Source organism: Cyanistes caeruleus, chromosome 12 (genome assembly GCF_971803275.1).
Source record: "Cyanistes caeruleus chromosome 12, bCyaCae1.hap1.1, whole genome shotgun sequence".
In the NCBI taxonomy this organism is placed as follows: domain Eukaryota; kingdom Metazoa; phylum Chordata; class Aves; order Passeriformes; family Paridae; genus Cyanistes; species Cyanistes caeruleus.
The window spans coordinates 20,580,500-20,604,116 of NC_141712.1; the positions used below are offsets into that span (position 1 = coordinate 20,580,500).

At 53.3% G+C, this 23,617-nt stretch overlaps 1 protein-coding gene across 6 annotated transcripts in view; it reads left to right on the forward strand.

Moving 5' to 3' along the window:
* ACSF3 (acyl-CoA synthetase family member 3) overlaps positions 1–23,617 on the forward strand; it is a 51,676-nt gene that overhangs the window by 13,199 nt on the left and 14,860 nt on the right. For 5 of the 6 annotated variants that reach the window (XR_015275505.1, XM_086848038.1, XM_086848040.1 and 2 more), the window contains exons 4-7: positions 1,664–1,818; positions 2,234–2,379; positions 7,979–8,091; positions 20,346–20,472. Coding sequence is in view for 5 of the 6 variants with exons in the window: in XM_086848038.1 (XP_086704164.1) it covers positions 1,664–1,818; positions 2,234–2,379; positions 7,979–8,091; positions 20,346–20,472 (541 nt within the window). In the remaining variant the exon portion in view is untranslated. Of the gene's footprint in view, positions 1–1,663; positions 1,819–2,233; positions 2,380–7,978; positions 8,092–20,345; positions 20,473–21,109; positions 21,183–23,617 lie in introns of those variants that run through there. The other variant, XM_086848041.1, reaches the window with a different exon arrangement.

Below are 23,617 nucleotides of genomic sequence, written 5' to 3' on the forward strand. Positions count from 1 at the left end.
TGAGCATCTGTTTCCCTTCAATCCCCTCGGCACAGCCCTGATCCCTTATTGCCATCACGCGTCCTTCCCTGCCCACCAGGCTGAGGAGAGCAGATCCACTCAGCCAGGGCTTTGCAGAGATCCTTCTCCACCCTGCTGCCTAGAATGGGAACAAAACAGGGGAGAAAAGGGACTGGGAGGAGCATGGGGAGGTTAGACCCCTCTAAATGGGATTTTGACCTAATCTGGCTGGTAAGGATCTTGCTGGTAGGTGTGTTTCTGCAGGGAGTGAAGTGTTCCCTTTCTGGACATATCACCCATCAGTGCAGGAAGTCACATTCCAGTTCTGCTTTCCCTTCCCAGGGGATTTTGCAGTGCTCATGTCCCATCTCCCGGGCTGGCCAGTGGGTTTGCACCTTGTGCATTCATCTCTCCCCACCAAGGGCTGGGAGGCAGCGTGAGCTCCCTCCTGTTGGGTGCCACGGTGCCTCTGTGGCCGTGTCCTGCTCTGTTAACAACAACCACCCGGTGCTGGGAGGGTTTTTAGGAGCTGATTGTTCTGGAGCAGCGAAGAGTGCAAGATGCAGCCAAGGAGAAAGGGATGAAACGGAGCCCGAGCGAGCAGAACGGAGGGAAGGGGCAGAGTGACAGCATGAAGGAGAATCCCTGGCTCACCTTCAATCAATCCCTGCCTGGCCTGGCTCGTGTGCAGCTGAGCGTGTTGGGGAGCGCCGAGGCAGCGCTCGTGTCAGGAGCTGTTAGGGAATACATTTGTCACCGGCGGGGCAGGGACTGGAGCGCGGGGACAGAGGCGCCGTCAGTGGGGCTCTGATTTATTGATGGCTTTGGATCACTCCTGCCTTGGGAAGAGCTTACCTGGCAGGGAGAGTGGTGAGGTGTGGGAGCAATCTCAGGTGTGACATTTGTGGCTCTGACCCGTGGTTGGCTGCGCATTCCAGAGGTGTTGTTGTCCACATCCCAGCAGAGCTGGCTGCTGGAATTGGCCCCCGTTCGTAGTTCCCATAGGTCAGCAGGAGTTGCAGCTGAAGAACTTTATTCCCACAGGGAATATTCCACTCACAAAGAGCGTGGTTGGGGTAGTGGCCCTCCCAAAAAGCTGTTGTCTCCTGCTGCCACTGCTTTACCTGTGGATTCTGGTGGCTCCTCTGAGCTCACCAGGGACACGGCTCTCTGCACCTCACCATTCTCATGGAGTCTCACTCCCAGTGCCTGATCTCCCTCTTCCCAGTTTTGCCTCAGAGGTTGAAGTCCTTGAGCTCCAAGCTGTGTATTGTGTATCAGATGTGGGCTGTGCCTTTCCAAAGAAGAGCTCCTGTGCTTTGGAAAACTGGAGGCTTTGTGCAGCCTTTGAAGAGCTGTGCTTGATAAGGGAATGAACTGATTCTGCCACAAACTTCCATCTTCATGAGCAAATTCTTGGCTGCAGTGTGACAGGACTGAAAAATGCCATTTCCATCATCTCATGAGTGCTGGTGGGATGATGGATCCACTGGTGGGATGAGAGATGAACGCTGTGCCTTGGGAAATGAGGGCGTGATGAAAGTTGGGAACTTGTTTTGGACAGGGACGAGGGGCACACAACAGCTTCCTGCTGTACTTCCAAGAAATCTTAGATAGCAAAGGTGTATTTTCATCCATGTGTGTTCTCTTCCTTCCTTCCTAGGTGTGGAAGAAGCTCCTGAGCTCCCAAGCTCCCCGTGTCAGTGTGTTCATGGCAGTGCCCACCATCTATGCCAAGCTGATGGAATATTATGACGAGCATTTCAGCCAGCCCCAAGTGCAGGATTTTGTGCATGCCTTTTGCCAGGACAACATCAGGTGAGTGAGCTGTGGGCAGAGCTGCTGCTGCCTCGCTGGATGCTCCAGGTTTTCCTTTTAACATCACCTCTTTCAGTGCTGGTTGTTGTGCTTTGGTGTCTTTTTGACAGGAACAAGGGTGACATTATTTAATTATGAGCCACTCTTGCATGGCAAAGCCAGAAGGGGCTCGTTGTGTGTCACCCTGAGGACTTTGTCCTGCAGCCCAGGCTTGTATCCCAGGATCTCTTTTTAGAGTCTGTCCTGGTTAACTTAAACCCCATATCACCCTGAGAATGTGAGGGACAGATTGTGATGTGAGGATTTTGGAGCTGCAGGTTTTACATAGAGCTTTTTGTGTCCCTGTGTGAGGCTGCAAATTCCCTGGAGCAAAGGTGCTGTTGGATACTCTCTTACCTGGGCTTTCCCTGTGCAGGTTAATGGTGTCAGGCTCAGCAGCCCTGCCTGTGCCTGTCTTGGAGAAGTGGAAGAGCATCACGGGGCACACCTTGCTGGAGAGGTATGGGATGACTGAGATTGGGATGGCGCTTTCTAACCCTTTGCATGGAGTCCGTGTCCCAGGTAGGAGTCTCCAGAGGCTGCCGTGGTCTGGGGTGTTCTCTGCACGTGAGTGAGGAGAGGCCACAGCAGGAACGAGGATGCTGGGAATTGGCACTGGGAAGCCAGGACATGGATGTGTGGGGAGTGGCTGCTGGGTTTCCCAGGGATCAAAGCTGTGTGTGGCAGTGGTGCCCGCTGGCCTGACCAGGCTGCCACGCTCCAGGCTGATGCTTTATCACTTCCAAAACCTTCGTGAATTGAAGGAGTGTTTCTTCAGCTCCTGCTGCCTTGAGTTGTGTTTCTGGGTGGTGTCATACAGGATTCTCCACACAGCAGTGCTTGTCCAACCCATCAGTGCTGAACACTTAAAATAGGACGTCTGCTCACTCTTATTTTAGTGCCTGTTTCTTGCCTCTTCAGGAATTCAAAATTGTCACACCTCGCTGTACACTCTGGGCCTGTTCTCTCCTTGTCTTCCCCCCCTCCTCTGAGCTACACTCTGTGATTCCTCTCCATAGCTGTACTTTCTAGAACCTAGAAATAAATTGATCTGAGACATTGCAAATACAAAATGCCCCCACTCTCCCTGTGGTTGGAGCGTGGCCATCTGTGTGCCCACCCTGTGCCACCTGCCTCCCCACAGGCTGTCTCTGCAGGCATGGCACCATATGCAGCCTCCTGGGGAACTGGTGTTACCCCAGGGGGGGTCCTGGGTGTCACAGCTTCCCACAGCACCCCAATCCCATGGGATGCAGGAGCTGGGTCTCGTGGGGGTCGCACAGAGAGAGGAGAAGCCAAAACTCCCCCTCGTTGACTCCTCAGCCTGAGAACAGCTTGAAACACAAACTCTGTTTTACTTTTGCAGGGTAACTGTCATTCCCTCACCCCACCTCAGCCAGTTTTATCTTCCTCCAGCAGCCCCATCCCTGCAGGCAGGAGAGGGAAGCAGGCAGGAAAAACAAGGCTCCCATCTGCAGGAGCTCGAGCTGTGTGCACCCCACACCCCAGGGTGACAGGGCAGGGATCATTTCACTGGCCCTGTGGCCTTCCTATATTTGCTTCCTATTGATTTTCATGAGCAAAAAGGAGTGGAGACTCCAGAAATTTCCCAGGGGACTGAAAGAGAAAAGGAATAAGACTGAAAGCAGCGTGGCAATGCAGAGGCTGGCACCCCGAAGGGCAGCTCCTGCCCCAGAGCTGGGGGCTGTGCTGCTGAGGCATCATCCCACTGGATCCTGGGATCCTGCAGGGCACCTGGGGACAAATCCCCTTGTGCAGCCAAAGCACAGGGGCTGGGGACTGTCACTCCAGCCCCATCCAGGGGCTCCTGCAGCCCTGAGGGGGCGAGAAGTGTCTCATGAAGGTGGGGATCAGCAAGAAACTGTACAGAAAGGAGGCTATAATTGAATCGGCTTGATTAATTTATTTCAGGAAGTGTCAGCTGGGAAGCAGATGGGTGAAGCTGAGGCATAATTTGCTGGAGCTGTGAAAAAGCTTTTGATCCAGTGCCCTGTTAGAGGCTGGGTAGGAGGTCACCAGGTACCACAGAGATCTCAGAGTCAGCTGATGGTGGGCTGGGACATCTGCCAGAGGATTTCTCCAGGATTAGGAGCAGCACACATCCTTCTCTACTGCTTTGACCTGTTGGAGTGAGCCCAGAGGAGGCACCAGGATGATCAGAGGGTTGGAGCACCTCTGCTGAGAGAATTGGGATTGTTCAGCATGGAGAAGGTGATCAAATTGTGGCTTTGCAGTTCCTGAAGGGGCCTCCAAGGAAGATGGAGTGGGACTTTGGACAAGGGCCTGGAGCGACAGGACAGGGGGGAATGGCTTCACAATTAACTTTAGGTTCAGATTAGATATTAGTAAGAAATTCTTGGGTGTGAGGGAAGTCAGGCCCTGGCAGAGGTGCCCAAAGAAGCTGTGGCTGCCCCTGGATCCCTGGAAGTGCCCAAGGTCAGGTTGGATGGGGCTTGGAGCAACCTGGGAGAGGGGAAGGTGTCCCTGCCCCTTCCCGTTGCAAGGGTGGAAATGGAATGAGCTTTAAGGTCCCTTCCCAACCATTCCGTGATTCATGAGCCTCTGAGGAGAGATCCTGGCCCTTCCCTTGCCCTCTTCCAGGCACTTGGTGTGGCAGGAGAAAGGTCGAGTCCCTGGAGCTGCCTGTCCTGCCCGTGTCCCCACCGGTGTCACCAGCAGTGTGTCCCCACTCTCCACCCACAGCACTGTCTGAGGTGGCAGGGACAGGGGTGTGGGAGCTTTCATTTCCAGAAGCAGCAAAGATGAAAGATTTGAAAGATAAATGTTTGCTTGTATATGGTTAAAACCCTGCTTAAAATGCCTCTGTTTTCACCAGCTCTCATTCTAATCCCCCCTGGTGCTGTTACTGTGAAGGGAGATGAATAATTCATGGCCGGAGAATGCCTCACTGGGCCTAATCACCACTTTAATTGGAGGTTTAGATCAGAGGCAGCTAATAGCTGCTACAGCGGGGACTCCGTGTATTGTTGACAGTGAGATCCTTGAGTGCCTTATCGCCGGCCTGTTCCAATCCTCCCGGGACACCGCGGCACGGAGCAGCACCGAGCTACCCAGATACCGAAGGACACAGAGCACGGGGCCAATTAAATTTATCTGGGAAGAGCTGACAACTTTTTTAACCAGAGGAGAGCGGGTGAAAGCAGAACGGTGTCACCTCCTGGAGCCTGGTGACACCACGGGCGAGGTGCCAGCGTCGCTTAACATCCAGGAGGCTGCAAATGGCAGGGATGCACAGGGGAAGGAGCAGAGATTTCTCCCCAGTTTCCCCTCAGGATTATGGCTGGGGACAAAAGGAAGCCAGTGCAGAGTGTTGACCCCTTCTGATCACCCCAATTGTGGCTTGATGAAGGCAGGACCTCCCGGGCCGTTCCTTTGGGAATGAGCCCAAATTTCTGCTGACCTGTGGGAATTGGCACGGGATATATTTTGACACGGTGGAAGGAAGCTCTAGTCATTGTTTTTTGCACAAATTCTATTAATCCTGTCAGGTTTGTGGAGCTCTAATCAATTGTAGGAGCTTTTACAGATGTTGATTTCAAAGTTTGTCACTTTTCCTAAATACCAGAAAAGCTTCTCCAGACAGAAACATAAGGAAGCAGCTCTCCACCAGGGACTTGTTTTACATGCTGGTTTTATTTTAGCCAAGTAGGAGAGGAATTGGTGGGGCTGTGTTAGTGACTGTGATCTGCAAATCTCTGTGGGGAACACGTCACCACCTCTTCTGTGCCTTCAGATGTGCCAGCACTGTGCTGATCTTTGGTGTCTCATTCCCAGGGGCTGGGCCCAGCAGTGGGCATTAATCCTGCAGTCCTGCCCATGAATCACTGCCCATTTCCATGCTGAGGTCAGCAGCTTGCATCCAGGGAAGAAGCATCTTCCAGAAAGGCATCTGGCTGCTCTTGATTTGAAAAATTCCAAGTCTGTGACAGTCCCTGGCAGCTCCTTGCATTGCTTTCTGCTCCCTCCACGAGCTTTCCAGGACTGATTTTGTGGTGCCTGCCCACAGACGTGCCATGTTTTGTGGGCAGATTGGAGTCTGTTCACACACAGCTTTTCACCCTGGAGAAACCTTTCCCACAGAAGTCGAGAAGGTGGCTCCAGCAACCTTCCAAGCAACACTGAGGGTGTTTTCTGTGACTTGTTACTTGCTTTGAGGCCTCTTGGAGCTTCCCATGGCAGGTGCAAGATTGTTTATAACACATATGGTGTGATTTTTAGGGTTGTCCTGTGCAGAGCCAGGAGCTGGACTTGATGATCCTTGTGGGATCCAACTTCTGTGATTCTCTGATTCCATAAATACCTCGACATGGTACCTCAGGGCACTTCTGGCTCCTGGCTCCCTCCCTCCCCTGCTGCAGCCCTTGGAGTCCTGGCAGTGTCTGGCCTGGAGGTGGGAGCAGCCCAGGGGTGCTGGTGGTGAGGAGAGGACGTGCCTGTTCTGGCTGACCAGGATGCCAAAGGCAATTCTGAGCAGAGCAGACACGGATCACAGAGCTGCCACGTCGCTTTGTGTTTATTTCCAGCCAGATTTACTAATTGTTCGGGGGTAGTTTCGCTGCAATAAAATCTCACTCCCTCATAGCCCATCTGCTCTTGGCTGATCCTGCAGGGATGCCATAAATCTGGGCTACGACGACACATCCATTTCCATGGCAACTGACCAATGTAGCAGACAAAATCATGATGTCACGGATAGCAGATCTCCAGGGCTTCAGCAGGAGAATGAGACCAGCCCAGGGAAAATGCCACTTGAACCCAAATGCCTGAAATACGAGCGACAAGAGGAAGACAGGGCTGAGCTCCAGGTCCTGCTCTCCCTGCTCTAGGGAATTCCCAGTGTCAAGATGATGCTGGCAGACCTGGGAAGCATCAGCTGGAGGTGCTTCAGGGGAAAAAAACTTGATCATCTTTTAGAATAAAGAGCACAGTTAACAATTTATAGAATCATGGAATGGTTTGGTTGGGAAGGGATCTTAAAGCTCATCTCATTCCACCCCCTGCCATGGGCAGGGACACCTCCCACTGTCCCAGGGTGCCCCAAACCCCATCCAAGCTGCCCTTGGACACTTCCAGGGATCCAGGGGCAGCCAGAGCTGCTCTGGGCACCTGTGCCAGGGCCTGCCCACCCTCACAGGGAGGGATTTCTCCCTGGTTTCTCATCTGGTAGTGGGACCTGGCACTCCAGGCCCTTGTGGAAAGTCCTTCTCCAATTGAAACTCAGTCCTGTCCACTCCTGCTGAGCCACAGGTTGCTGTGAGCTGCTGTCCCCCTCCCTGCTCACAGGGGATGAAGGTCACAGGTCCCATTCTGCCACAGGAGCTGCCTCATGCCATGGAGTCTGCTGAGGCAGGAGCTGCCCATCCCACAGGTCACAGGAACCGAGCTGCCCTCCCTGCTGAGCTCTCAGGTGCTCCCCAGGAAGAACAGGCACTGACCCAGGGGGTGGGAAAGCTGCAGGCTGGGGAGCTCCAGGTCACAGACACAGCTTGGAGCTCAGTAGCGGTCCTTGTGACACTGTGGCAGATCCTTGGCTTTGAAATTGAAACCTGTGGGAGAACGGGCTGGTTTTGATCCCTGCTTTTCTCCTGTGATGTTTTTCTATCCAGTGTATTGATGTCTCCTAAAACTGAGATAATCCCTGGCAATTCTCAGCTGTTAAGCCTTTGCTTCCCCTGTCAGGTGCAGGCTCTGGAGGAGCAGAGTAATCGCTGGGCTCTCTCTTTTCACAGCTTCGTGTAGGTTTTGTGGTGCCTTTCTTTTTTTTTTTTCTTTAGAAGGAAAGAAACTGATTCATTCCTGAGCTCTGAAGTTGTGCAGATGTCTTCAAAGAGTGGTCAAGAGTGACAGTTCAGGGCTGGAGACACGTTTGTGTTCAGAGGCATTCCCAGCACTGCCTGCCCAGCAAACGGAGGCAGCGTCCTGACACTCGTGGGATCGACACCTTCCTGAAGGGACAGCCCCTGCTAGGAAGTTCTCCAGTGCCAGCACAGCCTGCAGATGCCATTGATAGCCTTTTGCACCCCTGATTCTGGGTTTTCCTGGAGGCTGTGCCCCGTTTCCATGCTGTTCTCCTCCGCAGGTTCGGTGGGCACCCCGCTGCCCGGCGTGGAAGTGCGCATCGCCAGCGAGACCTTAAGGGATGGGGCTCGATCCTACACCACCCACGCCCAGGGGGATGAACACAGCACACAGGTACTGCCATGCTCTCCACACTTTGAAAAGCTCTTCACTTGGGAAAAGTTCTCTCCTTCCCAGCCCTCTGGAACCCCGAGGACTGAGGCTCGTGCTGCTCTTATTCCCAGGAATTCAGTGATAGTTTCTTGTACTTTTTTGTGGGTTCCTGTAGGTGTGGTACTTTATGGACTGGACAAGTGCTGTCCATGCAATCATGGAATAGTTTGGGTTGGAAGGGACCTCAGTGCCCACCCAGTGCCACTCCTGCCATGGCAGGGACACCTTGCACTGTCCCAGGCTGCTCCAAGCCCTGTCCAGCCTGGCCTTGGACACTTCCAGGGACCCAGGGGCAGCCACAGCTTCACTGGACACCTGTGCCAGGGCCTGCCCACCCTCACAGGCAAGAATTCCTTCCCAATATCCAATCTACACCTATTCAGTTCCACTCTGAAGACCAGCTCTAGTGGAAGGTCCCTGCCCATGAAGCAAGATGAGCTTTAAGTTCCCTCCCAACCCAAACCATTCCATGATTCTGTGATTGGAAGGGCAGGACTGGTGGCCTTGGGAGTTGCACTCATTTTGAAACAGCTGGAGGAAACCCATCAGGTTTCCATGGAGGTCAAGCTGCATGCTGAGCTCCACATGATACAGCTCTGGTGTGCCAGGGGTCTGGGGTGGGGAAGCATAATGTACCCCTGTGCTGGTGTGCTGGGTGTTCCCTGCTGCAGCAGCAGCCCCCACCCACGGTCCAGCCTGTCTCTTCCCACAGGAGTGGCTGAGCAGGGTCTGCATTCCAGCCCCCTCCTCTCCACACCCTCCCTGTGGGTGTTGTGCTGCTCTGGCACATCCATCTCTGCTGGTGTCTGGGCTTGGCTGAGCAGATGAACGCTGTGTGTGACAGAAGTGACCCCAGGTGACACCGCGTGGGTGGCACACAGGCAGGCGTGACATTCAACCTGAAATAGGTTCCTTCACTCATTCCCCTGGGAAATGGCTTCTCACCCAGCCACCTACATGCTGAGGGTTTGAAAGGAGCTTCCTGGGCTGTGGCAGGGACACTGCTGGTGTAAGCACTGCTGAGAGGCTCAAGAAAAGCTTTTTTTGTCTGAATTATCTGGTGGCAGGTGGAGGAGCCAGCAGGACCACAGGCAGCCCTGTGGGTGGGCTGTGCTCAGGTTGTGTTTTGTGTTCCGATGCTGTAAGAGCTGGATCCACCCCAGACTTGTAAAACAGCCCAGGGGACAGCAGAGAGGGACCATGGATCATGGCTTTTATTAAAAAAACCCAAACTTTTTGCTGCTCTTTACTCTGTGTCACTGCTGTGGCCAGGCAGTGAGCAGAGCAGGAGACTCCCCATGTCCTGTTTTTGCCACTTCCTGGATGCATGTTACATTTCACAGGTTTGTCCTCTGATCCCAGAGACTGCTCCTGGCCTTTTTTTTTTCCACTTGTGTGGAGCTGAGGCATGAAATATAACGTGTCCCTTTTAATAATGATCCTATAATGCTTTTTTCCCCTCAGGGATCCCTGGGCGCTTTACAAATTAGGTCTCAGACACGAGAATCCCCAAAGTGCAGCTCCTTCCAGGATGAAATGTGGATGTTGTTCTTCTGAATTATGAGAGGAAAAAATATGGAATGATATTTTTTTCTGCTCAGTACTCCTTCCTTCTCATTGCACGGAGTGACCAGAGGAGGGAAGCCCAGATGATCTGTGTCTGGTGCTGGAAGTCTCCTCAGGGCTTCACAGAGCTGGCATTCACAAAACTCTTCTCTTTCCTCTGGCTTCAGGCTGCTGGGGTCTATTTTGGGGGCAGAGGAATTGCCCTTTATCCTGGTGATTTCTCACCAGTGTGGGTGGCTGAGGTCCATACCCACGGTTCACAATTCTTCCAGGAGCTCCCACCTTGGCTCCCTGCCCCTTGCTGATGGTTCACTTTCCGTCAGGCTCTCCCTTGGGGATCTTTTGAATGTTCTGGTGAATTCTCGAGTCATCAGCCAGGGGAGGGTAATTTGCCTCTGGGCATTGGCTCATGGGTTGGTCCCTCTCTGAAAAGCTGTCTCCGTCTCACCCGTCATTCCTCTGGTCCCAGTTTAACTGGGAGTTTCTTCAGGCTGAAGGGAGAGCAATGGTCCCATCTGTTCAGGCCACCCTAGGAGAGAGTGTCTGGCTGGGTACCTCCAGGACATCCACAACATTTCCAGGAGCAGAGCAGAGCCAGCTGCCTCTGTCCCTGGGACTGTCACAAGGTGGGAAAAACAGTCCCCGCTCCCAGCATGTGTTGGCACAGATGGTTGTGTGGGGATGCCAGGAGTTTGGGTTTTATATGCCCTGGGCACAGAGTGTGACTTTCCCTGGCGTGACCAGGTGGCAGCCATGGTGACAACACCTCTGCTGCCAGGGATGCTGGAATTCCAGTGCCTCACACCTGCGGTCCCAGGCAGAGCCTCACCTGCTCAGTGCCTGCCCCAGACATTGCTGCTGGCACCGTGTGCTCAGTTAATAATTCATGTCAGGAGAGACAACGTCAGTGGGATTTATTTAAAACAAGGCAGATCTGGCAGCCCGAGTGCTCATCACACTCCAGCAGTCCGAGAAAGGACTTTATTTCAAATCAGATCTTTGTTCAAATCAGGGGCTGGCCCAGGGATGGGAAGAGCTGGTTGGTGTCACCCTGCCTGTGCCACCAGATAACCCCGTGGCTGTTTCCTTGCCTCCTGTGGGAAGGATGAACAAATCCTTCCTCGCCTCCCTCTCAGGAGAACTCTGAGCCTGACTGTGGTTGAGGGCTGGAGGAGACTGAGGGGAAACCTCAGGGGTCTTCAGTGTCCTCATGAGGGGCAGCAGAGGGACAGGCACTGATCTCTTCCCTGTGGTGAGCAGGGACAGGGCCCAGGGAAGGGCTGGAGCTGTCAGGGGAGGTTTAGGGTGGATATCAGAAGAGGTTCTTCCCCCAGAGGCTGCTGGCACTGCCCAGGGAATGGTCCCGGCCCCGAGGCTGCCAGAACTCCAGGAGAGTTTGGACAGCGCTCCAGGGGTGCCCAGAGGGGATTGTTGGGTGTCTGCAGGGCCAGGGGTTGGATCAGTGATCCCTGTGGGTCCCTTCTGGCTCAGGATATTCTGTGATTCCATAATTCCAGCACCATGGGGCTGATCCAGGGGGATGCTGAGCACCCCGGCAGGAGCTGGGCTCTGAGCCATCTCTCCTCCCCGGGCTCCTGTGAGCAGCTGATCTCTGTGCCGGGGCTGAGGCACTGTCAGGACAATCTGCGAGGCGTTCACACCTCGGCTGTGCCTGCAGAGCCCTCCCGACAGCGAGCACAGAGCGCTGCCTTTGCCAAGGGAATTGTCTGCGGAGCCTCGCAAGGTCAGCGCCTTCCCGCCCGCGTTGGGCTGAGTTCTGCCTCCTGCTCCACCGAGCTGCTCCTTCCCCACTAACCCCGGCTCTCCCGTTAGGCTGGGCCATCACTCCCTCTCCTTTCTTGCCAGCACCCTTTGGATCCAAACAGGAGGAGGAGGAGGAGGAGGAGGAGGCAGCCTGTGGGTGGCAGGAGCAGGGAGTGTTCCTGCTCTGCCATCCGGTAACTGCCTGAGCTTGCAGCAGGGGACCGCTGTAATTTGCAAAGCTGGTTCCTGGCACACCCTCAAGATCAATAATCTACTTAGCTGAAAGTTTGCTGGATCTCTGGTCTTCCCTGCATTTTCTCCCGTCCCTTGATTGGAGTGCTGGATTCCTTTCCTCCAGTCCTTGGGTCTCATCTCAGGAGCCCTGTGTTCCCTGCATCCCACTTGCTCAGGTTTTCAGCCGCTCCCGTGCTGCTTCCTCTGGGTGTTTTGTGCCTTGTGCTGGTTTTTGGGGCTGACACGTGGCTCGGGCTGGGTCAGGCTGCCCGAGGCACCCAAAGGAGGTGCTGCAGCCTGACAGATCCACTCGCTGCTCCGGGGATGTGCAGCAGCCTGGGGACACCTGTGCCAGGCCAGCGGGGGCAGGAGGTGACAGTCCCATGGGGGTCACAGTGCCTGTGCAGGAGCATGGGGACACAGAGCTGTCCCCTGGAGAGATGCTGCTCTGGGAGTCCTGCCAGAAGGGCTTCTCCACCCAACACTGAGGTGTTGAAATGGTGTCAGGGGCAGCACAGCTTTACCTGCCTTGAGTCATCCCACATCCTGCTCCTGGAGCCACTGGCATCCAAAGCAGCTCCTCAGCTTTCCACCTTCCGTAGGCAGCCGCCTGCTGAGCCCATCTGACCGTGCAGGCTCCGTAATCCTTACCCACAGCCCAGAGTGCTTCTTCCCCTGGGGTGTTTTCCCCTGGATTTTTGGCAGCTCTCCCTGTGGCTCTGGCGCCCAGGAAAGGGTTACAGCTCTCCAGCTCCAAACGTTTCAGTTTGCTTTGTTCAGTGCAATGCATATTTCATACGCTCAGCTTCCCAGCTGGCAGAGGCCTGGAAACCCTGCAAGCTGTCGGGTATTGTCTCTCTCCTTCTTTACTTGTTTGTTTGTTGGGTTTTTTGGGTTGTCATTTTTGTTGGCTTTCTCTTTTTTTTTTTTTTATTTCTTTTTCATCTTTCCCAAATTGCTCTCTCTCACGAAAGCCCAACCCTGGTGCTGACAATGGGGGGCTATCAATAGCTAAATGGCTTCACAGCTGTAGCCGAGGCAGGGCTGCAGCCAGGGCTTTTATGGCGAGCAATTTCCTCGCGCTGAGGCTGCGGAGGGAGCGTGGGGAGGATGGGTTGCAGGAGCTGGCAGCAGGAGGACGCTGTGCCACGGGCTTCCCCCCCTTCCAAAGGTTGTAATTATCTCGTTGTTTATCCATATGCAAGCTGTCGTCCTGGATGGGAACCGGCTCGGCTGTGGCCGTCCCTCCTGAAAGCCACCAGCGTCTCTGTCCCCTCCTCCCCGTGCCCCCCGTGTCTGTGCCATCTGCTCACAGCTTGCTGCTGGTTGCCAGTGCCTCGGCGGGGCTGGGGGCAGCTGGCACTGTCACCCGTGCTTGTGACTGCAGCTCTTGGTCATTGATGTCCCTGTGGAGGGGACCAGGAGCGGCTGCACCTCACTTGTGTTCATCTGGAGAACCTGTGGGGAGGTGCACAGGGAGCTGCCAGGGTTCTCCTGGGGGACTGGGCACCCCTGTGGCTGTGTGGGTCTGGGTATTTGGCACGTGTATTCCTGTGGGATTCTCTTCATCCATCCATCCATCCATCCATCATCCATCCATCCATCCATCCATCATCCATGCATCCATCCATGGTTACATCCTACATCCATCCATCCATCCATGGTTACATCCTACATCCATCCATCATCCATCATCCATCCATCCATCCATCCATCCATCATCCATCCATCCATCCATCCATCCATCATCCATCCATCCATCCATCCATCCATCCATCATCCATCCATCATCCATCCATCATCCATCCATCCATCCATCCATCCATCCCTCATCCATCCATCCATCATCCATCCATCCATCCCCATCTATCCATCCATCATCCATCCATCCATCCATGGTTACATCCTACATCCATCCATCCATCCATCCATCATCCATCCATCATCCATCCATCCATCCATCCATCCATCATCCATCCATCCATCCAATCATCATCCATCCATCCATCCATCCATCATCCATCCATCATCCATCCATCCATCCATCCATCCATCCATCATCCATCCATCCATCCATCCATCCATCCATCCATCCATCATCCATCCATCATCCATCCATCATCCATCCATCATCCATCCATCCATCCATAGCAGTTGGTGAGACTGTAGCTGGCTCTTCTCCAGAGGCCAGAGATGGGCACATGCCCCCCGTGCCTGGCATTCCTAAGAATGGCCAGGTATGGGCAGGATGTGATCACCTGGCCCAGGGAGTCCTGGCTCTGGCTGTCCCAGAGGAACACTTGGATTGCTCCTTTCCTTTCCCATTCACACCTCAGCCTAGATCAGGTCTTTGTCCTCGCTGCTCCTGCACTTCCAGAACAGCTCTCCTCCAGTTTTTCACTGGTTTTCTTGTCCCTGCTCCATCCCATCCTCATGGATTGGTGCCTCCATGGTGAACTTGACCTCCAGCATCCCATGAGCAGCTTTTTCTCAGCTCCATCATCTCTTCCATCAGGCAGTGTGGGGAATGTGTTGTTGAAGGCAATTTGGATTAGATCTGCAACTTTTCTTCTATCTGCAGCCCCAGCCCTCAGGATTTCTGGCACAATCCCCCTTTGATAAAAACACTCTGCATTTATTCCCTTTTTCCATTTGCCTCAGCTTCTTCCAAACCTCCTTCCAAAGCCCTCACAGTGCTGAACACTGTGCTGCACTTGTGCACGTTCCAGTTAATATTTTTTTTCACCATATTTCCCTCATCTCCTCAGGATCCTGTTTTGTGTCCTGCCCAAGTAATTCAAGAGTCTTCACTTTGTTGCCCAGTCTGCTTTTGTTCCTGTATAAACATTTTAGCTGCTTCTCATTGATCACATGCAGTTCCTTACTCAACTTGGGCATTGATTCCATTCTCAGATGTATTTATATCTCCTTCCTTCTTTCTGTCTGCCCTGATATTTCTTTTTTTTCTTTTAATTTGTGTTCATAGCTCTATTTTATTTCTTCCTGCTAGTAAAAGTGGAGGCAGAGGTTGCAGTAGCATCACATCCCCTTGTTTCTCAGCTGAAAACTCTTCTCACCACAGAGACAGCCTCAATTCCATGAGAATATTTCCTTGCACATGGAAGTTGAATCCATCTGTCAAGAAGAACCCTCTTTCCACAAGTGTTTCCTTTGAGCTCACTTTTGTCACAGCACCCTCAGGGGCTCTATGAATCTCTTAATTGTTGTTTTATTCTTCCGTAGCATCCCAGACTGATTTGGGTTGGAAGGATGAAGCTTCTCTCATCCATGGGCAGGGACACCTTCCAGTAGAATATTCCCCTTTGGAGCTGAGGGAGGGTTTGTGGTGTTTGTGGAAGAGCCCAGGAGGTGGTGGGGAGGTGCTGAAGCGGAGGCTGAGGGGAGAGGAGCTGTCCCTGTCCCTTGCAGCCAGGGGAGCAGGGGATGGCTCAGCGTGGGGAGTGATCAGAGGCTGTGGGGCAGCGTGTGTGCAGTCACAGCTCATCACAGCCTCCCAAACTGCACTTGGAGGGGAGGCTGATGGAAACCAAACCCAAGGTGGGCCACTAATTGAGTCCTTGCCTGGTCCTCTGCCTGCCCCGAGCCCAGAATCGGCGCAAGGGCACATCAGGAGCCTTCCCCTAACGAGGAGAGCTGAGGGAGTGGGAAGATGTGCTGACATCTCTCCTTGTTTATTATCCCAGGCAGCCTGCAAATGAGAGGGACGAGAACAGCAGCATGGAGAGCTGTTGGCATCTCTGCAATAGTGTTACACATTTAATTTATGCTGTTAATATAGACCAAGAAGTTTTGTGTCCATGGAACTGCTGCAGGGAGGACTGACCTTTCCCAAACTTGGCTTGTTTTCTGTCGTGCTTTTGGGATCATCTGGAGCTAATCAGGCTGCTAACTTAAAAAAATCAGTTTTGCCTAAAAATATAGACAATCACTTTTGTTTTCAGTGGAACAACATTTGCTGTAAGTAGAGGGTTGGGTTGTTTGAAAACAAGTTTCAGTGTTCCAGCTCCACTGTGCACCAGCCTTGATTTTAAATTTATGACTCTCCAAAATGAAAAGTAAATGGATTGTGTTATTCCCAACCCTTTTATAAAAGTTAACATTGCAAAAACAGATGTGAAATGTGGCCTCGCAGATTACAGCCTGAGCTTGGGGTTTTTAGGTTGGGGTTTTATTTTTTTCTTACTCTTTCTGTGCTGTGTCCCTGAGGAGCAGAAATCTGCCTTTTTCCAGCAGGAGGAAAATTGTTCTGTGTCTAAATTGCCTCCTGCCAGGCTTGTGTGGATGCTGCAGGACACGGAGCTCCAAGGAACGATAATGCCTTTACAAAAACAGGCAACTTAGCAGGGAATTTTTAATTAGGAATGTGCAGGAAAGTTCAGATTGCCTGGGAATTTGGTAATGCTGTAACAAGCCTCCCAGTCCTAGGACATCCATTCCAGTATGGCCCTGGGAGACGGTGATTAAAGGCCCTGGCAAGCAGGTTATTATCTCCAGCTTCCTTCAGGGGGCAGGTGAGCATGTCCTCACCTCCCACACCAGGCCTGGATGTGCTGGGATCTGGGAAAGTGTGGGCCAAGCCTGGAGCTGCCCTGCTCCAGGTCACTGGGGGCTGAGGTGTTGGATGCTGTGTTCAGCCTGGAGAAAAGGAGGCTCAGGGGGAATTTCTGGCTCTGCAGAGCTCCCTGCCAGGAGGGGACAGCCGGGGGGAACAGGGACAGGAGGAGAGGGAACGGCCTCAGGCTGGGCCAGGGGAGGCTCAGGGTGGACAGCAGCAGGAATTTCCCCATGGAAAGGGTTGTTCACTGGCAGGGGCTGCCTAGGAAATTTTGGAGTCCCCATCCCTGGAGGTGTCCAAGGAACACTTGGATGTGGAACTCGGTGCTCTGGGCTGGGGACAAGGTGGGGACTGGGCACAGCTTGGACTCAATGATCCTGACACTCTTTTCCAGCTTCAGTGATCCTGGGATTCTGGGACAGGGCTCTGGGCCACCAAAGCCTTGAAGGGCTGGTTGAGGGGACAGGGAGATGTCTGGAGGTGCTGGTGGCAATTAAGGTCCAGCAGAGGAGTGGGGGCCCTTGCAGGGCATCCATGCTGCACAGCCTGACTTGGGGTGCAGGACAGAGCTGGAACAGTCCTTCAGGATTTCTTGTATCATTTCCCATCTCTGGTGTGTTTAAAAAAAGCCCAACAAACACCAGGAAAAAGTTACTTCTCTGGCAGAAGAGGTAAAAGGGCTCCGTCACTTCCATAAACCTCACATACATAAATTATTGTCTTCTATTAGTCACTTAAGGGCTCGGTTGCTTAATTATTTTGATCACAGTAATCATTTATTTACAAGGTGGGGAAAAATGCCAAGCACTTCCAAGCCGAGCAGCACAGCAGGAAGGAGGCAGGGCTGCAGAAGCATTTCTTTCCTACCCACAAGTCAAAATGCTTTTGCTTCATGGAGTTATGAAGTCCCTTTTGTGGTCCCTGCTGAGATATGATGCTCTGATCCACAGCCTTTGGTTCCCCCCCAGGAAAGAAGTTCAGCAAAACCAGCTGCAGGTCCCTGTGCAGGAGAAGGCTCCAGGGAGAGCTCAGAACCCCTTCCGGGCCTGAAGGGACTTCAGGAGAGCTGGGGAGGGACTGGGGACAAGGGATGGAGGGACAGAACACAGGGAATGGCTTTAAACAAAGGGGGTAAGCTTAGATGGGATATCAGGGAGAAATCCTTCCCTGTGAGGGTGGGCAGGCCCTGGCACAGGTGTCCAGAGAAGCTGTGGCTGCCCCTGGATCCCTGGAAGTGTCCAAGGCCAGGCTGGACAGGGCTTGGAGCAGCCTGGGACAGTGGGAGGTGTCCCTGCCATGGCAGGGGCTGGGACTGGATCAACTCTGAAGTCCTTCCAACCCAGACCTTCCATGGCTCTGTGAGTATTTGGGGGATGAAGGGGGAAGGAGGCATCTGGTAGAGTTTAAGTGTATCTGTCTAAAACCTCTTTGCAACCTGAAGGTATTTGGGTTTTCTCCTAAAAGTCTGTCTTCCTACCAATCCCCAGCCCAAGAACTTGGTCTCATCTCCTCAAACCTCACCTTCCAGCTTCCCCTCTGTGTCTCCCACGTGTTTCTGCTTAGGAATCCACTGTGCCTTCCCTGTTTCCCAGAGAAGGACACGCTGCTCTGAGCCTCCCCTAATTCCATTAGAGTCCATTAGGAGCTCCTTGCCACAGCTCCCGGAGGAGCGCGGGGCAGAGACCGCAGGAAAACAAACGGCCCCTCTCAACAAATCCCAGGGCCGAGTGCCAGGCAGGGATTCCCAGCTCTTTACAAACCACCCTCCTAATAAAGAGGTAAAATGGGGAGGGGGGGAAAATATGCATTTTCTAATCACCCAGATTTAGGCCTTCAAAGGATTTATTACAACCTTTTATTTCCATGCGTGGAAAATGGAATCTTATCTCGTGAGCAGGCTGGTCCAGCTCGACTGGGTTTAGAGCAGAGAGCTCTCAAACAACCTTCAGGGCCGTGCCTGGGTGTTAAACTTGCTGGAATGCATTAAAACATGGCACTGGGAGAGGGGGAGATGTGAGCACTCAGCAATGTGATGCCTCCAGCAGCTGCTCCTGCCGTGGAGCCACGCGGCAACAACGGGAGCCGCCGGAATTGGAGGGAGAGAGGAAACAACCAGCCCAGCCGTGTGCTGCCATCCCTGCTCCCAGAGCCAGCCAGCCTGCTGTACCTGGGACTGTAGAGGGATCAGACACGAGGGCTTGGAGGAGATAAATGCAGTGAACCTTGAATTTTAATTGCTGCTGTCGGGGAGCCGGCGCCGGGGCGGTTTGTGCCCCTGTGCCACGCTGGGGAGCAGTGCCGGTGACATTCCGAGTGCAGCAAGCAAAATCCCATTAAGATAACGTCACGGCCTCTCTGTTTTACTGTTTGCAAGCCAGCCCTAACATCATTAAATTACACAACAGGGAGGTGCCTGCTGCCAAGGGGCTCTGCTCGAGATAAGATGTGGGTTGAGCCACTGCCAAAATTTGGGTTGATATGACAGGAAATTTGGAGCGGGTTCAAGGCTTGATTCACACCAGACATGGCACTGTGCAGGTAAACATTGGGCAGGATTGATCCCTGGGGCTGTGCAGGTACCTGGCACTGCAGAATTCTGGGCAGGATGGGGCTGGAGGGGGTTGTAGCAGATTTACAGCTCTTCTTGTGTTCAGCACTGACAAGAAGAAGCCAGAGCCCAGCAGGGTGAAGCTTAGGGAATTTTGCAGGTTCTTACCTCTGCCATCCCCTCCCCAGCCCTTCTGGGGAGTGGGAAGGAGCCTGAACACCAGGACACTGCTCAGAGAAGCTGCTTGTTTTGTGATGCCCCAGCTGCACCAGCAGGAAAAGGGGTGAGAAGAAAGATCTGCATCATAAAACCCCACACAGCCTCTAAGAGCCCCTTGTTGGTCCCTCTGTGCCACCCACCACGTCCCTGCCACGCTTGTCCAAGGAGGCTTTGTGCTTCTTGTGCTCATTGTGCCCTTTTTTATGCCCATTGTGCCTTTTTTTTGTGCCTCTTTATTCCTTTTTTTAGAACCTTTGTGCTCTTTGCTGCTGCAGGTGTGGAGTTTTGCTCCAGGCTCTCCAGACCTGAGGTTTCTCTCATGGATAGTCTAGACTTCAGCTCCATCTTTCAGATCTGTGAAGAGACCTCACCCAGCACCGTCCCCACCTTGCCATCACTCAGCAAAATTGGCATTAATGACTTTCCTTTCCTGCAGCATCTTCCAGGCAGGGAATTGATCCCCAACCAAGGCTCTGGAAGAAGCCTGGGCTGTGTGTGCAAAGATCCCCTTGTCACCCCATCCTCCAGAACAGGACATCAGGAAGAAAATACTTGAAAATGATGCTTTAGAAGCAGTTTTCTAAGCGTTTTCCATTAGGGAAGCTTCGATTCCTTCAGAGGCTGCGGAGAGCCTGCTCTGCCCTGGGACTGCCTGGCGCTCCAGCGCTGCTATTACAGCTTTCCCTCGTGGCCCTGTTTCTGGCACTGCTGATTTTTGGGGTCCCAGATGGGTCCTGGCCATTGCAACAGCTCAGTACAAAGTGGCTGGGAAAGTGGCTTGGAATTCCTGCTACTGAGCTGTTCTCCACAGAGGGATGGAGCAGAGTGTCCAGGCACATCCCTCACACCCTTCCATCCCAGCAGTGGCTTTGCACACCTTGGTTGTGGGTTTAAACTGACAGAGCATGGGTTTAGATGGGATATTGGGAAGGAATTCCTGGCTATGAGGGAGATGAGGCACTTGCACAGGTTGCCCAGAGAAGCTGTGGCTACCCCTGCATCCCTGGAAGGGGTCAGAAAGGACCATCCCTTTCCCAAGAGTTATTTCCTGCACATCTCTCTGACCTCTCTCCCAGCAGCTGGAATGCCTCACCCTGGCCTGCACTTCCAGGAGGTCAATCCTTGTTTTCATATAACACAGGTGCTCATTTCCAGTGCTTTGGAATATCTAAAGCAGCTGGATGAGCCCTTCTCACCCGGGGAGAGAGGTCCTGCAGATGGGCAGGGTGTGGTGGAGCCCGTGCTGTGGGTCCTGTGTGTCACCCTCACAGGTGAGGGTGAGATGCACTCACTGTGTGCCTGTCCTAGGTGACACCGGGCCTGGAGGGACAAGAGGGGGAGCTGCTGGTGAAGGGCCCCTCGGTGTTCCGCGAGTACTGGAACAGACCCAAGGAAACCGCGGATGCCTTCACGCCCGACGGATGGTTCAGAACAGGTACAGGGAAGGGGAGGGCTCCCCCAGCAGCTCTGGGTGGGTGCACAGGGTTGGAGAGGGGCTGGAACTGGGGCTGGCAGCTGGGAGTGCAGGCTGGATGTGTTTCCACACGCTGGCTGGGGAAGGGGCTTTGCCTGCATTGGCTGTAGTGAGTCACCGAGTAGTGGGGGGTGTTTGGGGTGCTTTGCTCCTAAGCATGAAATACCACTGCTTAATGTTTTCCTGGGAATTCAGCTTTGCAGACAGGTGGGATTTGTCTCAATTTACACAGGGACTGTGTCACAGAATCATTAACTACCAGCTACAAACCCCTGAAAGGAGGGTGTGGCCAGATGGGGGTCAGGTCTACTTCCAGGCTTCCAGGGATTTGAGGAAATGGCCTCAAGCTGTGCCAGGGGAGGCTCAGGTTGGACATCAGGAGGAATTTATTCATGGAAAGGGTTGTTCATTGGCAGGGGCTGCCTGGGGAGATTCTGGAGTCCATCCCTGGAGGTGTCCAAGGGATGCCTGGATGTGGCACTCGGTGCTCTGGGATGAGTGGCAAGGTGGGGATCAGTCACAGGTTGGACGTGATGACCTTGGAGGTCTTTTCCAGCCTCGGTGATTCTGGGATTCTCTGATTCCATGTTATCCACAGCTCTGGTTTCCCCACTCCCCTCTTGACTGTGTGTTAGCAGCGCTGTGGTGGCTGGAGTCAGGCTGCATTTCTGATCCCTTCTGTGTAACCTGATTTATTGTTGGTTCCTGAAGAAGCTGTGATTTATTCTAATTGTTCTCCCGAAGCAGAGCTCACTCTGCCAGCAGTGTCACCACGAGTCCCCGGGCCAGGCGGGTACCGCGGGCTGGGACCGGAGCGTCACCAACCCTCACGTGGGGTGCAGGGCAATCAGCTTTAAAAATTTTTTTAGTCAACACTCCTGATGAATATTTCAGCTGCAAAGGAATAGCGTGCATTAATTATTGCAAAGAGATGTCTTTAGGAGAAAATGATTTTGAAATTCAGTTTAATTTCATTGTAATGCGCCGCAAACAGGAAGGGAGTATGTGTGTTTAATTGGCTCTCGGGGGTAAGGCCGGGAAGATGGCATGCCTTTGTCACAGGCCATTAGTGATACAGACTGCATAATGAGGGACTACAATCAGCTCACAGCTGCCGGCTCCTACGGGGAGAGAATGATATTAAATAGAAATCAGTATAAATTAAACTTAACCCTTTCGCCAACCGAGCAAAGCTCAGCGCTGGAAACAAGGGAGGGGAGCAGTGACAGGAGTGGGGGGTTCAGGGTGGGTCAAGGGGTGCTTGGAGAACCCCCCAGCAGCCAGGTGACCTCCCTGATGTCCCCCTTCCCTCGGGCAGGAGGCTTGAACTCCCTTCCCCATCCCTACCCCCACTCTGCCTTAGCTTCCTTTCCTCTCCTCCCTCCTGCTCCGTCTCTCGTGGACATCAGGTCGATGGGACTGGGTTTTTCCCAAGCCTCATTTATCCAGCAGTGCCAGGAGCCATCCCATGGCCCCATCCTCACCCTGCCTGCCCCAGCCTCATCAGCAGCCTCTGGAGATCACTCAAAGGTGGCAAATGTCCAGTGGAGGTAAAAAAGCCTTGAGGGAATGAAAGGGGTTGTGTCCTGTCACAGGGTTTGGATCTGGAGGGTGAATTATCCCCATTAAGCACAGATTAGTTACCCTGGAGCCAAAACCATACTGGCAGGATCCAACAGAGGTGAATCCTGGCCTCAGCCAGGCTGTAATTCCCTGTATCTGCCACTTCCAGGTCATCCAGGTGAGTGTTTTACAGAGGAGGCTGAATGCCAGCACACAGTGTTCCCAAAACCCTGGCGATGGCATTCCCAACTCCGTGCCAGCGTTCTGCTCACTGCCCACCCTCGTGGGTGTCCCCAGCAGTGACCTGCAGGCTGCAGCTGCTGGCCAAGACCCTCAGGGCTGGGGCTTCACAGAATTATGGAATGGTTTGGATGGGAAGGGACCTTAAAGCACATCCCTGCCATGGTGCCACCTTCCACAGGTTGCTCCAAATCCTGTCCCAAAAAATCAGGGGGAAAAACCAGTGACTTTGATGAATTCAAGATTGTGGCTCTTCTGAGAAGCCTCTGAACTCCTGGTTGTGCAGAGGGGATGAGCTCCCATCCTCTTTATTCCCTGGGATTTGCGCTGCTGTCTGCCGATCCCTCCATCTCTCATTTCCATCTGAGTGAATTTGATTATTTTTATTGTATTAACACTGTTGACAGAGCTGCCGAGATCAAAGTCCCCTCTAGCCATTTCCAGGGAGACTGCTGGGTTTCCACCTGCTGTCATACATCCAAGTGGCACCGAGCCCTCGCAGGCCGAGCCCAGAGGAACAGCACCCGTGGGCATCTGGCTCCTGTCCCTGCTGAGCCTTCCCAGCTGTGCCAGGTCCTGCCAGGTGAGAGGCAGCCTCCAAACACTCCGTGCTGCTCTGAGGGGAGGAGAGGAGAAAAGAGGGAAGGTGTTTTTTTAGGATGAGGCCCTGGCACACGTGCCCAAAGCAGCTCTGGCTGTCCCTGCATCCCTGGAAGTGCCCAAGGTCAGGCTGGACAGGACTGGGAGCAGCCTGGGATAGTGAAAGGTGTCCCTGCCATGGCAGGGGGTGGCACTGGGTGCTCTTTAAGGTCCCTTCCAACCCAAACCATTCCATGATCCTATGAGCAAAATCAAACCTGGAGGAAAAGCAGCAGAGAAACAGCAGATTCTGTGGTCACCCTGATGTCTGTCCATCCGTCTGTCCATCCATCCATGGATTCCACCATCCATCCATCCATCCATCCATCCATCCATCCATCCATCATCCATCCATCATCCATCCATCCATCATCCATCCATCATCCATCATCCATCCATCCATCCATCATCCATCCATCATCCATCCATCCATCCATCCATCCATCCATCCATCCCTCCATCCATCCATCCATCCATCCATCCATCCATCATCCATCCATCCATCATCCATCCATCCATCCATCATCCATCCATCATCCATCCATCCATCATCCATCCATCCATCCATCCATCATCCATCATCCATCCATCCATCATCCATCATCCATCCATCCATCATCCATCATCCATCCATCCATCCATCATCCATCCATCCATCCATCCA